The sequence below is a fragment of the Antechinus flavipes genome, chromosome X, assembly GCF_016432865.1.
Source record: "Antechinus flavipes isolate AdamAnt ecotype Samford, QLD, Australia chromosome X, AdamAnt_v2, whole genome shotgun sequence".
Classification (NCBI taxonomy): Eukaryota; Metazoa; Chordata; class Mammalia; order Dasyuromorphia; family Dasyuridae; genus Antechinus; species Antechinus flavipes.
In genome coordinates, this window is record NC_067404.1 from 63,354,587 (window position 1) to 63,369,943 (window position 15,357).

Sequence of the window (15,357 nt, forward strand, 5' to 3'; positions counted from 1 at the left end):
CCTTTTATAGATTAGCAAGATCTATCTGAGTTTGAACTCTGCTGAACTTCAGGTTTGAGAAACCTGAAGGATCTTCGTGACTACAAACGAACTCTTTAATGGAGGACCATGATTATAAATTGGAAATTGGTCATTTCCAAGATGATTGGTTTTTATCCTGACCAAATTGAACAGATATTTTCTGAAACAAGTTCATGATCATTTGAAAATTTCAAAACCCTAAAAAGTATGCATAAACTGAGGTCTAGAATTCTGTATTCCCTTTGGGGATTCTTTTTTTAAGTGTTTACCTCAATTTTTTCCACTAATAAGATGGGAGTTTTATCACTATTATGTGCTAACCTAAAAATGGGGTTCTTAATCTGGAATCTGTGGACTTGAATGAGAAAAAAAATGGACATCTTTATGTCAATATAAGATTTAAAACAGGATTCTGAGTAAGAGTCTAGAAATCACACCAGACTGCCAGAGGAGTCCATGACCCTTTAGTTTAAAGGATGACTAGGATTATAAGCCTGATCTTTTTGGTGAGAGGAAAGCATATTTTCTCTCTTCACCAAAACACTGGCACTCTAATAGCGTGAAGACAATAATAACTGATTAATATCTCAAAAGTTATGAATTCTATAATGAATACTCAAGCATAATAAGTAATAAGATTAATAATTAAGGCAAATATGTTAAACATAAAGTAGATCATGAAATGTCAGAATTAGAAAGGACCTTTAAGATCATCTAGTCCAATTGCCCCAGTCTTACAGACGAAGAAACTAAGGCTCAGAGAGGTTAAGCATTTTTCTGGCTTACTCTTGTTTCCGTTATTAAAAGATATAAGTTGCTATTAAGGGATGCAAAAAAATAGTAGCAATTTTGGCTTCCAGTTCTGTCTAGAAGCCAGCTCCCTAGAATTATGGCCTATGTGTTTCTTAAAGGCAAGCCCATTAGTTAATGAAAGAGCATTATTGCTATCCAGAATCTGGTCTAATCCTTTCCTGAGGTGTGCAAGTAGAAAGACCATATTTAGTCATGTTGTGGTTTGCTTGTATTCCTAGGAAAATTTGACGCTTCTGGAAGTTCTTGATCAACAACCTTGGAGGCTGACATCATTTCTGTAACCACAGAAATAGTCTGGACTTCAAAGCTTACAGTACTGCCCAACAATGGAACTAAATCCACCTTTAAAAACAACATTTTTTCAATCATTTGCTCTCTGTGCTTATAAAACCTTTTAGTCTGTTAGCTGAGAATATCATCGGTGAACTAAATATCACCCTTTTTGATGCATAGTAGAAACTAGATGGATCAATTCTTAAAGTAGCCATCGATGCAAACTTTTTTTCGCTACGACTTCGTATTTCTTCAATTTATTGACTGAGAATGGAAAATTTTCTTATCCTAACACCAGACCCCCAGCATTATACACTGCAGTCTTAAAAAAAAAAAAAAAAAAACTTCTGAGATGCAAGTATTCTGAATTAAATATTGTCTTTGATTTTTATATCGTCGATGTGTTTTTTGCCAGTCCTTGTCACTGGGAGGATGACTATATTCTTTCTTTATGTCATCACTAATCCCTCAGACTGGCCTTGTGTTTCAATTTCGACAATATATGTGTGGCTGAAATTCTTATCTATCGGGGTCCTTAATTTTCCAAACCAAAATTTTTCTGCATGGAGGTAAAAAGAACTTGTGAACTGTATTTCAGAAAATGCAAAGGAAAAAAGCGATAGTTCTGATGGGTTACAAGAACTGTACAGGTCTTTGGAAAAAGTCAGTTTGTCAGCCTTTGGAGAACATCGGCCTTCTACTAAGCAAGAATTCAGAAGGTCTTTTATAAAACGATGCAATGATCCATTTATCAATCAAAAACTTCATCACATCCGAGCGCTCAGGAGTACTTTAAAAGTAAGTCATGTGTTCTTTCTACTCACTTCTTGAAACTATAGAATTATAGTCTCTGAAATCTTACAATTTATACATCACACACTGTGGAAATCAAAGTAAGTATAACAAAACAAGAGATTTATTAAGTTAAAGATGATTCAATGCATTTACAAATAGGAGTCTGTGAAATAGGCCTCCTAAAGCTTAGGGAAGAAACAGCCAGTTATCATATTTGTCATTAACTGATCTTCTCACTGGTGCTGTCATATGATGAGAAGATAGAACTGACTTGTATTATATCCAGTATAGCCAATGAAAGGGTTTGCGATGAGGAAGAATAGGAGAAAGATAACATTTTGTCCCAACCTAGCTTTCGATCTTTTTGGTGGAGGCATACTATGTCTTTCCTCAACACAAAGTAAATAAAAACCAACCTGTAATATAGCACATCTCCTAGTCCTAACATTTTATGTCTTTTTGACATTGGACAGGCAAAAGAAAGAGACCTGATACTTATCGACAGCCTTCTGGATGATCCTGACTTTACAGCAGAAAGCTTCAGAGAGTGGAAGGAAAGGAATCATGAGTTTTTCATGGACATTTGTGAGTACAGTGCTACTCTGACACCTCCAATTGTGGCCTCTGAACCTCTACACGCACAACAGAACCCACACATTTCTGAGACACACATTTTTTAAAATTGACTACTAAGTGCCATAGAAAATCCATTATGACAAACACACTAAGATATGTAAATAGCATGCCAGTAAGTTGGCTAAGAGACTAGGTTCACAAGATGCCTAAACCATTGCATAACCAAATAGTATTTTTTTTCTTTTGGCAATCAATTTTATTTGTTCTTTTCCACCAAAAAAAAAGGTTCTGCATGGAAATAGATGCAGTGCAGAAGTATACATTTATTGACTTATTTTATTCGATTGATGTTCACTTCAACAATACCACCCCTTCAAAAAAAAAATCCCATACACTTAGGTAAATGTCAGTTGCATAAACATATAGCAAACTACTACTTATCAGTGTACACTTTTATCCTTACTATAGAGTATATACATTTGCCAGGAGCAATTTCTGCACCTTTACTCCTTTTTACTGAATGATTGATTGGACTGACTGACTGACTGATTGATTGTGAGCTGTGGCAAGGAAGCTTTTAGAGGGAAGAGAACAGGTGTCCAACTAACAGACCAAAAGAATCCTGATGATCAGGTTCCTTTGGGGTCAATTGAGTTATAAGGCCAGCCCCAATCCTCTTGTTAGAAAACTTGGTACACAGGTAAGCTCACAGCTCCAAGCCAGCTCGGTGGGATACCTAGTCTAATATTCTACTTTACTGCTATAGATTACTAAAAGTTGATTGTGTCTACCTATACAAAATACCCTACATTTCCAAAATCCCATAAGATACATGGTGTGACTACAAATCATGAGACTGAGTCTGTCTTGTTGCTTTCTAGTCATACTTCATATACAAACTTCTCCAAGTTAACCAGTCAAAAATAACATGGTGTAGGAACAACTATTAAGGTCTTACTTATCATTTAAGGTCTGAACTTTAATAGCAGTAATCTTAAGAAAACTAAGATGAACTAACTTTATGAGAAAAGTCAATGTAACCCCTGTATCGTGCCTTATGACATATGGTGCCAGGGTTGATAATCTATGGCTTGTGGCAGGATTTTGCCCAGTTAAGATTGCCTGTTCACCTTTGAGGAAGATGGGAAGCATGGAGAGCTTTTCCTCATCAGTCATCCATGGCTCAGAGTATAATTACTGAACCGGGAATTTAGCCAGAGGAAAAGATGGAGAAAAGGTTGGAAGAGATTATCCTTTTTATTTCTTACCAGCTCTAACAAAGAGCTCCTAATTCTGACAACTTTTCCTGAGACAAGGAGGCCCAAAGAAGTGAAGAGGGATTTCAACCCTCTATACTTCAAAGTTGCCAACCAACGATCTAGTAGACTACAAATGGTAACCATGTGGTATGCACATGATTAACATTCTGTTAGCTACATTTTGCCTTTTTGATTCATGAAATTTTAAAAACTATGTGCCTGCCTCTAGGAGGAACTGCCCCATGCATGTGGAAGGGTGTGGTATGAAAGAGATTCAAGAGAAAATGAAAGTAAGGGCGGAACTAAAGCGATATAAATTTAAACTATTTTAGCCAAATGGTAAGTGGAAAAAAGAAAAAATGGTACTTGAAGGTGGTGGCTAAGGTAAAAATTATACATATAGGAAGTTTAGAGCTTAAGATTGAGTCATCTTATCTTAAGTACTGTTGCTTCAAAGCTTAAAAATTAGTAAAGATTCTTGAAACAATTGCTTCTATTAGGAAGTTGTCAAAGAAGGAAATAAAATCACAAAGCTTGAATTGAATAAATAGGGAGTCAAATGTCAAAGATTGCCAGAGGAAATGATTTCCACTACTCTAAGGATTTGTATGTACTGAATTAAGATAATTAGAACACATTGGATTTGTTGAATTAATTGTTTCTTGGTCAGAACTAAAACAAAAGAAATATATCATAGACGCATTTTTATCTATCATTAAAGCTTACATCACTGCCTAGTTAAATGATTGGAAATAATTTCAAAGAGGAATTACTGATGGAAAATACTCCCAACATTAATACATGGCTCTCTGAAACCAATTCAATCAGTAATTACAAATATTAGTTTAAAAAAAATCTATACTCAAGTGCATTTAAGGAAGATTTAAAGAAGCTTTTCCAACAAAAATTTCACCAAAATCAGAACTAAAATGTTCTTTTAAAAAAACCCAGAAATCTGAATCAATATTTAGTTAGTATTAAAACAGATTACAAAGAATGATGAGCCAGCTCTGCTCTTACCTTTCAACCATTCCTTCATATCAGACCCATGGAGGGTGTGGTATATATATAAATATGAATACATTTATAGTATTACACTTTTTAAAAATTAATGTTCCCCTTGTACTATTACAAGGAAGAAAATCTCGTTAGAAAAGTAGATGAAGATGTAAGGCTTCAATAACCATTTTGATATTGTACTGCATATAGTATTGTGCATTAACAAGGAGGGAGATACTAAGGAAAAGTGATTAGTGCTTAAGCAATTTAATGAGCCATATTCTTCCCCTCCAGATCTCTAAGGAGAGGTTTGGAGGAGAGGAACATATCTCTGCCATGAATTGTATGTGAGGAAATAAATTCTCCCATCTCAGACTCCCTAACAACCCCATCTTCTCCGGAATTGCCCTGAATAATAGTTTTTTGTTTGTAATTATTTGTTCATATCACATTCAGGCCCAGATAATTTGAAAAGACATGAGATTTTTCCTTTCTAGTTTGTATTTGAAAGATCAAAAAATCCACTTGGCCAAGAAATACTATATCGATATTTGCCGAAATATTTAAAAAGAATAAAGGACGATATTTTATTTCATTCAGATGTTAATAGAACAAAGGTAGAGAAAAACAAATCTGTTTCTTGAGAATACTAACAATACAGCAACAAGAACTGACAAAAACAGAGTAATCAAATCAATTAACTGTAAACCTCATTTCAGGCATTTCACATATTTTTTGTTGTGGTAAATATTTCTCAAAAGGTTTAGTGAAATTTATGAAATAAAATAAATAGCTAAGATCAATGTGAACTATCCATAGGCTTAGTATCCTAGAATTCATTAACTTAATTATCTTTTGATATTTATTTCTTTAAATTCCTTCATTGGTGTTTGCATAACAGCAGAATTTGGATTATTTGCCTCTTGGTCCATTATCCTCGAAAGCCAATTTGGTTTTGGCAGGAAAACAATTAAAACAATATATAAAGTAAAAATAGCTAGTTTGGAATACTTTTATTACCTTTATCAATTGCATAATCAGCTAATGATACTTTTCTAAATCAATCTGAGAAGTAAAATGAAAAAGCAGCCAAATGATTCTAATTGGTGGGAGGGTGGAGTGCAAGTGCCTTGTTTGTTCAGTAAGTGATTGTAAAGCTGGCCACTTTCTCTGACCTGAGTAACAACCCAATGTCAGAAGAAGAGGGATAGTGAGAAAAATGAAATTTGATGATAATTTTCAACTAAAGGCTGTATTTTATATCCTTGTATTTTGAAAACTAATTTTAATATATTGAGGTGACAGATGCCTTAAATTCATTGAGCTTTAGCATTTTCTGGAAAAGGATTTCCACATCTAGATGAGCAATCCTCTACTTTCCCTGTATGCAAGGGAGCAAGCTGTGATAAAGGCCACATAAAATGCCCCCTGTGAAGTCCCCACCAAGAACCAGAGATCCCTTCTAAAGTTAGATGGCGCAAAGCTGGAGCCCTTTTATATCTGGGCTATTATAAAGAGCCTTATGGAATAGTGGCCAGAAGGAGGAACTTTTGCAATGGGGCTAAAGTAACTCACTCAACTGCGCCCATTGTTACAAAATGGCAGAACATAAGATAATTTCAAGTAATTGGAGATGTTATCTGGTGACAGTCACACAGATGGCTGTTTCTGTACTATACTGTTACTATCTCCTCCAATTACTCAGTCCTCTCTTCTATAGAGTTTGTACCATAAGCTTAGGATGACTAGTCCTTGCTTGTAGGCAAAGGCAGCCTAGAATTTAAGAACTTGCCCATATATTGATCTGGTTGCACTGTCCATGAGATAGTCATTAAGTCATTTGGCCAGAATGCTAGTGTAAGTGAGAGCCTTCTGCGGAAGATGTTTTTATATCTGAATGTTTCAGAAAGTACCTACTGAATATATTATGATGGAAAAGAATAAGGAAGTAGCCATATGAAAGATCCACATTAAAAAAAAATCAATACGATTAGTCTTTGCATTGCTGCATCCAGATTTTTCTTTTTAAATGCCTACTAAAGGGGTTTTAAAATTAAAAACTTTAAATCCTTAAGTCATAAAGACTATCAAAATATCACCCCATACGTAAATGGCATACAAAGTGAAATTTCTTCATCTCATTTCCTAAGTATTAAAAACCTATGATATATTATTCTCTGAGCAAAAAACCAAAAGGATCATTAAATAATAAATATTGATGAAGACAGCAGATAAGATCCCTCTCTTCTAGAAAAAATTCCCTTGCAGGTATTCATATATACTTATTAACTTGAATAAAAAGAGATCTTTTTGGATCATAGAGACAAAAATGCACATGTTCTTTGGACAGCAACTTTTGGTGACGATTAGCATTCCCTATTTAGGGAAAGGAAATGGAAATTTACTCCTATAGCCAGTAAACACTGAAACCTTATGGAAAAAAATTAAATTAAGATAGAATTATTTTGTCAGCTGTCACAAAGTGATAACAGAAGTGCCAAATACCACATAATAAAAATTGTATGCATTATCTAATTTACATTTCCCTTCTATTTTCTCATGAAGATTAAACTTTTAAGCAATTCTCATAGGAACCCCAAGGTTTTTCTCTACTTTTCAAATTCTTATAAGACATTTTTCATCTAAAATATTCTGTGTAGTTTAGATTCTCTAAGAAAATTAATAGTTGCATGCTACCAATTTCTGAGTCTGAACCTCCTGTAATAATTACTTCATTAATTCAACCAATATTTCTAGTGTTTAAGACTCAAGTCCTCTGTCTTTATACTGATATTGGGATAAAAAAGTATTTTCAAAAGAATTTTCATATACATACTAGCATCCAAAGCAAAAGTTAATGTTATAAGCTACATTTAATGACTGATATGATGATTTTATTAACTAACTCACTAATAGCAAGCAATGTCAATAATAAAGACATTGACTATATTTCATCATTTCCCAGAAACTTTTATAACTTTTCTCAATGTAGGCCCAAGTAGACTTTTAAGAGTGAGAATAAAAATGAATGGTTATTGAATACTATGCAATTTGTGTTGATGCCAATATATATGCAGTACCTAAGGGAAATGCCTAGTATGTGAGCAGGAAGAATCAGTAAGGGATCATGATTGATTTGGAAATGCTCACCACGTTAACCTAATTTTATAGCAGATTTTCCTCACAAATTTCATCTTTTTAGTTTACACTAAACTATTCACACCTAAGTTTAAACCAGCTGATTTTGTTTATAGTAACTGTATTCGGTATGTTTCTAATAACTGACAAGTCCATGTTTCGCTTCTTGGGTTTCATTTATCACCAGTGACTTTCTTAACTAGATCTTTCTTTCCTAAATTCCAATCCTATTTGCTGCTCCAAGGAACTAAATGAAAGCTATTATGATGCACAGGCTTAGCATTCATTAGGGATTCTTTATTAAGAAACCCAAGCATTTCAATTGATTTTTTTAAACTAAAAAAGAAGATGACATTGGTATTAAGAAACATTTTACATTCGACACTGATGCTGTATTTGAAAGAGAAGTCCTGTTATCATTAACTGCTGGGTTTGTCTAGTTTATTCAATAAGTGACATGCTCAAATTGGGAGCCTGCTTAGAAATGCTTTAGTGTGTAAAAATGTATGACACCTGTGTGCTATGGTTAACACTTTACATACATAAAGTGTGATATGGGCTACGATAATATTGTTTATTCAGGGGTTAGAAACCAGCTTGAGAATGGATTTCAACCTATAGAGTCAATTCAATTCAATCTTAGAAAACTCCAAGAGTACATTGTGGGATAGATACCCGCTAACTTAAGAACTCTAGTAAAGGTCTTTATGGCCTCTGATAAAGAATACCATTATCACTATTTCTGTAGCAATACAAACCACACTTCTCTCTCCTCAGGACTGTTTCTAACAACCGGTAAATCTGTTATGATGACTTCACACCGTTACTATTATTACGATTATTCTTACCACTACTGCTCCGTATGTGGCACCTAGGATCATGGAGACTTCATGATTTGTAGACATTTTTGTTTGAGGATTATTATATATATGTAATATGTATATGCACAAACACATACACATCAGGGGTTCTTAACCTTTTACGTATCATGGACCCCTTTATCAATTTGCTGAAACTTCTGGACCCAGTTTCAGAATCAGGCTTTTAAAGGAATGAAAGAAATTGAAAGATTACAAAAGAAACCAATTGTGTTGAAATTCAGTCATCAAAATGTTGTTTTTTGTTGTGGTTTTTTTTAAGTTCACAGAGCCCAGGTGAAGAACCCCTGATGTACATATACATATATAGTAGAATTGATTTTTGTGTAATATCATTTTGATTCATTGACTGTTTTTCTTTTGAGTCATTGTCCATTTTAACTGCACAGTATGTGGCTTTTAAAATAGTTTGATTAACAAAAAACCTCGCGGGAAAAAGAACAAGAGTTTGAATTCTCGGTTTTCAAACTTACTTTGTCTGTTTTCACACTACAGATATTTCAAACCGATCTCCTTTCATTATCTCATCAGCTATGAATGAAAAAAGAAGACAGCAAATCATCTGATTTTGCTAACTGAGAGACTTGGCTTGTATTATCTTTTCAACATGGCTAATACAACATTTCATAAAGTTTCGGGTTTCTTTAACCAACAGAAATTTTAACTTTTGTAGCTAGGATGTGTACATTTTTTAATTCTTCTCTTGATCCATTTCATCAATATAAGCATTTCCTTCCACCGGTACAAATTGTAACCCATCCATGCCTTCTCTTCCTGTGGCATTCTAGTCCTTTCATAAATCCTTCCTTCATCCTGGATCTATCCAACCCATTGGAAGCCTGCCTGTAGTGCTTCTGACATTTCATTGGTACAAATGCAGCGCTCGAACCTTCCATCTGTTATTCCACTCTCATCACATGACCAGTTTGCATCCTCTTCTGATCATATACTTCTTTGACGATGTCTTTACACATTTCATAAAGTTTCCATCTCTCTATGATCTCAAGGTATATTTCTTCTTCTCAACACACCATCACAATTCCATACTCCAGACAGTAAGAAACAGAGTCCTAGAAGGTGTAGATGCTACAGAGATAGGAAAGTGTTATCGCTTTGGTTTTAGGAAAAAGTAAATTTCAACCCCTGGATAAAACTTTAAAGTATTCTTGATTTTGTATTTGTACTGTATTGACAGTTATTCACTAAGATTATATAGGCTTTAAATGTTGGTGATTTTCCCTTTTTGCTCTTGAAATGAGTTCTGTGTTGTAACTGGCTGTATTGTTTTCTATCACAGATTAAAGTGTTAACTTTCGTGTGTGATAAAATTTCGTGACTTGGTATCGTCAATGTGTGTTTCGCTCATTGGCCATAGACCTCTTGGCACATCGCTCCCAGCCCCGTAGTTGCGCCGCCGCCGCCGTCGCCGCCGTAACGTTAAGAAAATAACCACAACGTAGAACACTTGGGGTTTTTTTGCCCCTCCCCCCCAAAAAAAGAAAAGCCAAAACAAAGCGTCCGTAGAATAAAACGTGCGTGCTTTCGAAGGAAACGTCTCTCCTTCCTAAATTCAAGAAGAGCTTTAGTTTTAGCGGATAACTTTCACGTTTCAATTGGGATGGCTTTTCGAAAACTCAGAAACCAATACAATTGAACGTAGTGACCCGGAGCGTGTGGCTGTGGTTTCAGTGGGTGCCCCTCTGTGTAGGGACTTCTCAGGTTAAGGTCCCTGCCCACGTCACGTTCCTTTGCACGACACACCAGCCTTGGTGGTGGTGGTAGTGTTAGCCCGCTAAGGTTTGAAAAGTGCTTTCCTCATTGCAACTCTGGGAGGCAGGTAGTGCGGCTCTTATTACGTCACTGTCTTGGGAACGAGGCAAGGAGAGCTCTGAGAAGGTAAGTAAGGTGATCCTGGAACACTGCCCGAAAGGAGCCCACCTGGAATTTGGCCCCGGCTCTCCAGGCGCCAAGCGCCGCGCTTTCTAATAACCTCTCGATTCTCATCCCTCTCCCCCGAGATTTCCCCCGAGTTTTCCCCCGAGTTAGACAAAATGGATTCGTTGCCTCCCTTTGGTTTATAAACTTGCGGGTTCGGCCTAAGTACAAGGCTACCCTCGGGCGTGATTGGGTAGATTGCCAACCAAGCCTTTCGGTTTTCTATTTCCTCCAAAGACCGAGGAACTCCGGCCTCCCGACCCCTGCCAGCCCTAGGCACGCGCATTTCTTAAGCCAGCAGAAGGGCTCCAGGGGCTGTATTGGGCGAGTAGTCCAAAGGGCAAGAAAAGGAAACCAGCCCGCCTGCCCCGGAGGCCAAATTCCAGTCCCGCGCTAGGGCCTTCAGGAGTTCGAAACTTCAGGAGTTAGGGACCTGCTCTGGAACACCGGTGGCGAAGAGCCCAGGCCAGCAAAGCCGGGGGTGGGGGTGGGGGGATGGGGTCGGCGGCTCGGGGGAGGCTCCGCGGAGCCTCCGGCTCCCACCTCACCTGGGTGGGCGGGCAGCCTGCTCAGCTAGGCCCGCCCCGCTCCGCCCCATCCAGAGGCCCCACCAGCCCAGGCCGGGGACCAACTTTAACATTGTCACAGCCCAAGAGGACCAGCCGCCCGAGAGCGTTTCAGCGCCTCCTGGCACCGAAGCTCACCGAAGCTTCTGGCTTCCAGAAGCCGGCGAACGAAAAAGGCAGGTCACTCGTTGGGCCCAACTGAAGGAGCCCCCATTGCGAGGTTACCTGCCCCGGGATTGGGCGGAGAGGTGGGGAAGGGGGGAGGGGGGAAATGGAGGGGAACGAGGAGCACTCGGGCTTCCTCTTCCGGGACTGACTCCAGGAGTGGAGCTGAACAGTTAAAACACGCGGGCTCCGGGCAGCCCAGCTGGGGCTGGGAGGAGGGAAAGGGCAGGGCGGAAGTGGGGAGGCTGGGGGGAAGGGGACCAAAGGGCGGGGCCTGGCCCAGAGAGTAGCCTGTGTGTCCCTCTCGGCTCCCCGTACAGGAAGCCGGAGAGGAGGGAGCCACCCGGACATGGCGACCGCGGGGGTGAGTCTCGTCCCCTTTTCCTTCTCTTGACTTAGTTGGCAGGGCGAGCTCTGAGAGCCAGGGCCCCAGAGTGGGTGAGGCCCTCGAGGTGAGGCGGCTGGAAGCTCGAATGGCGGGTCTAGGAGGGTGGGGGTGGGGAGCCGCTCCCTGGTGTTGCCCTCTCTCCGTTCTCCTTGAAGTCGGACGGAGCACCTCACCGTCCCTTCCCCACTTCTTCAGAGCTGAGCGGTTCAGAGACCGTGGAGGGCATGGTTAGCTGTGAGGAGAGAAGTTGGGTAAAGAATGCTTGTCGACTGGCGGAGCTTGGCTTTGGGGGAGGAGCGAAAGGGAGACTTTGGGGTGCGTAAACCAGCTTGTCCCCGCCGCGCTTTGGGGGAGGGGGTCACCTCACACCCGGCGAATACACTGGGGGAGGGGAATTTTGGGGAAGACAGCCTGGAGGGAGACTTCGCCGTTCGCCCATTAGCACCATGGAGATTTTTTGGGACATCTGTCTAGGAAGCCGTTTGCTTCCGTGAACCGCTCCATAACCCAGAGAGCTAACGTCGAGCTCATACTGTCTCCCGTTTTAGGGATAAGGAAAATGGAGGCAGAGATTGGGCCCTAGTCAAAGTGACACAGATATGTGACCCAAACCGAGTTACACACGGGTTATCTGCCTGCAGAGCCAGGTCTCTTTATACTCTGGCTCACTGCCTCTTGCTGTGGATCTATTCCTCACCACACACTTTTAACAACTGCATAGGCCCCCTTCTGGGTCGTGGGGGCTCAGCTGCTTCCCCAGAGCAAACCTCATAGAATATTCTCATCTCTGTGTATAAACCGGCCGCCCAAGTCATTGGGCAGTTTCCCTCAAAGCAGAAGCCTGGATTGGTTTGGGGACAAATAAAAGTCTGGTAAGTTTGGGTAACACTTAAGGGGCAGCCTCCTTATTCCTGCTCTCTTCTTTTCTCCCCTCCCTTTCCTTTCTCCATAAACGGTCAAATTCCCACAATCCAAGACTGTTCCCCTTTTAAAAAATTTCTGTCTAAAATAGCATTTCACTTGAAACCCAAATTAAAGCCATTGGATGCTCTCGTATTTTCAGTACATCTGATCTCAGTTACTTTGTTCAACAAGGTTCTTCACAGCACTGTTAACCCTCACTAATTCTAGTGTAATCGAGGCAACCATGTTTTTAAAACCGTTCAATGCTAACCTCTAGAGGGCTGAATCTTGTAAACTTTGCTGAATGTTGTTTTGCTCCATAAAGTAATGCCGGTCTGGATATTTCACCGTGTATTTTACTCTGGCCTCTGCAAGGCAATAGTTTGTAGAACAAACTATTGTTAGGTGTATTTGTAGATGTGGCTAAATACTGGAAAATTATATGTAAGGTTTCAAAAATTTGTTTTGTCAAAGATTCAACTGGTCCTCAAAATGTCTGTCCTATTTGTACTTGTATATGGTGGTCCTTTACAATGATATGTTAAAGTTTACGTGAATTTCTTGCATTTCAGAGTCCTGGAAGTGTTCTCTGTTAGTGAATCTTTGAAATCAGCAATGTGATTGTTGACTGTGATGGGGATTCTAGTGTTGCTGTGAAAAAGATACTTTATTAAAGTATTGTCATTTAAATTGGGATTTGACTCTTAATGTTTAAAATCCTTACACAAGGTGTACTTCTGGGCAAATGATCAAAGTTTGCTGAGACACTTGCTAAAAGTAAAAGACAACCTATTGTGTTATTCTTTTGGTCTCATATAAGACTGTCTCTTTAAGGAAGTAGGGCAAAGACACTTGTCTTTGAATTAGTCATTTATTTCTATAGCACTTCTAGGTTTAGAAAGTGAAAACAAAAACCTGTGAGGTAGGCAGGACAAGTATTGGTATTCCCATTTTACAAATGTTGTGAAATGACTTGTTCAGGCTCATATAACTTAGTGTCACAATTGAGATAAGAAGCCAATTCTTCTGTCTTCCAAGTTGCTTGCTACCCACCTTGCCTTATTCTCTCATCCTTCCCTGGGGCAGAGCTGAGCTCTTATTATTTGCTTAGCTCTAATTGCCACGTTTCTGTTTCCCTTCCTGATGCCCAGCATTTGGCTTATCAGTGGGATAAAGTATTTCAAAAAATACAGTTTTTCAAAAGAAAATTAATTGGATAATCTTAAATAGGCAGCAGTAAAAACAAACCTTAAGTGCTTTTTGGTGACAGTGGAATCGAAAGAGAGTGGTTTTCTCCCTAATGCTTTTTCATCTTTATGGATAAGGAGAAAAAGACAATACACAAAAGGCAAATAAGGCCAGCCATAGTTTGCCTAATTCAATTTAGCAAGTATTTTTTGAGGGGCGATTAGTTAAGTATTTTATTAAGCTTCTGCTGTCTGCAAGGAGGTCATTGTGCATGACGCTTTGGACCCAAAGATGAATAAGATAGGTCCTGCCTTCAGAGGTCAGCGTAGCAGAGGGAAGAAGCTTCCGGAATTCCCCCCCCCCCCCAAAAAAAAAGAAGGCAATGATGCAGAACAATTCCATATGTACAGGTTGTCTGCAAAACCTGCAGAGAGGGTAATAAAGAGACTAACTTCCAGAATATCATGGAACAGAAGGAAAAGATTTGAAAACTTCCTCTTTCCTAGTTGCCACCTTTACAGCGTTCCACCCTGGTCATCCTGATCTATATCTGATCACTCCTTCCAAAGGAGAAAGTGAGACTAGTGACTACACAGCTTACCTCCCTTAAATCCGATTCATTTGCTTGTCATGGCATCACCTCTCTGATGTCATAGTCCTCTTCCAGAAGGAAGAGCAAATAGCCACGATGTAAATTATATTGAAATATACCTGGCCAAGATATGGGCAGAATCCTCTCAGAGTTCAGAGGAGGGGGAGGTCATTTCTTGTTGAGAGATGAAGGCTTCATTAAGGAAGCATTTTCTAGACTGGCTAGCAAAGGCTGGTTGAACGATTCACCTGACTTGAGCTAGGGGAGGTGGTGCTGCAGTTCCAGGTTTAAGGTACAAAAAAAAGGAAGGAAAGGTTCAGAAAGCAGTATGTTCTGGTGTATTGGAAATAATGGGAGGTGAGGCTAATAGGAACCAGATTCAGTAGGGTTCCTAATTCCTGCCTGAAGAATTTGGCCTTTATTTAGTACCCATTTGGGGGCACTGACCTCACAGCTATGGTTTACAATTCTGACTTTGGTATGTATGTGAGATTGAAGTGGGAAGGAGATAGTGAAATTGTCTGCATGAAACCCAGTAGGTACCTGAGCTAAGGTGAGGAGAGGGGGAGATGACCAGATTGCAAATAAGAGAATAGATAAGACTTACTTGACCAGATTTATCAATCAGATAGGAGGATGGAAGGACCGGGAAGGAATCAGAGGTGGAGTCAGTGGAGGTATGAAGTAAAGAGCATCCGGAGCTTTGGGAGGAAAGATTTTGGTTTTGAGTTAGAATCTCTCCTCCCTCTCCTTCAGTGCCTCTGGACAAGCCACTGAACATTTAGCCTCAGTTTCCTCATTTGTAAAATGGGGGTGGTTTTAACACCTACTTCACTGGGTTGTTGTACCTAACAAATGAAATAAATAC

At 39.2% G+C, this 15,357-nt stretch overlaps 1 protein-coding gene across 8 annotated transcripts in view; it reads left to right on the plus strand.

Annotated features, from left to right (window-relative positions):
* The window catches only part of APOOL (apolipoprotein O like), a 104,114-nt gene that overhangs the window by 7,864 nt on the left and 80,893 nt on the right, over positions 1-15,357 (plus strand). The window contains exons 3-5 of one of the 8 annotated variants that reach the window (XR_007948813.1): positions 1,053-1,905; positions 2,376-2,487; positions 9,248-10,080. Coding sequence is in view for 3 of the 8 variants with exons in the window: in XM_051968541.1 (XP_051824501.1) it covers positions 2,416-2,487 (72 nt within the window). In the remaining 5 variants the exon portion in view is untranslated. The other 7 variants (XR_007948814.1, XM_051968541.1, XM_051968539.1 and 4 more) reach the window with 7 other exon arrangements.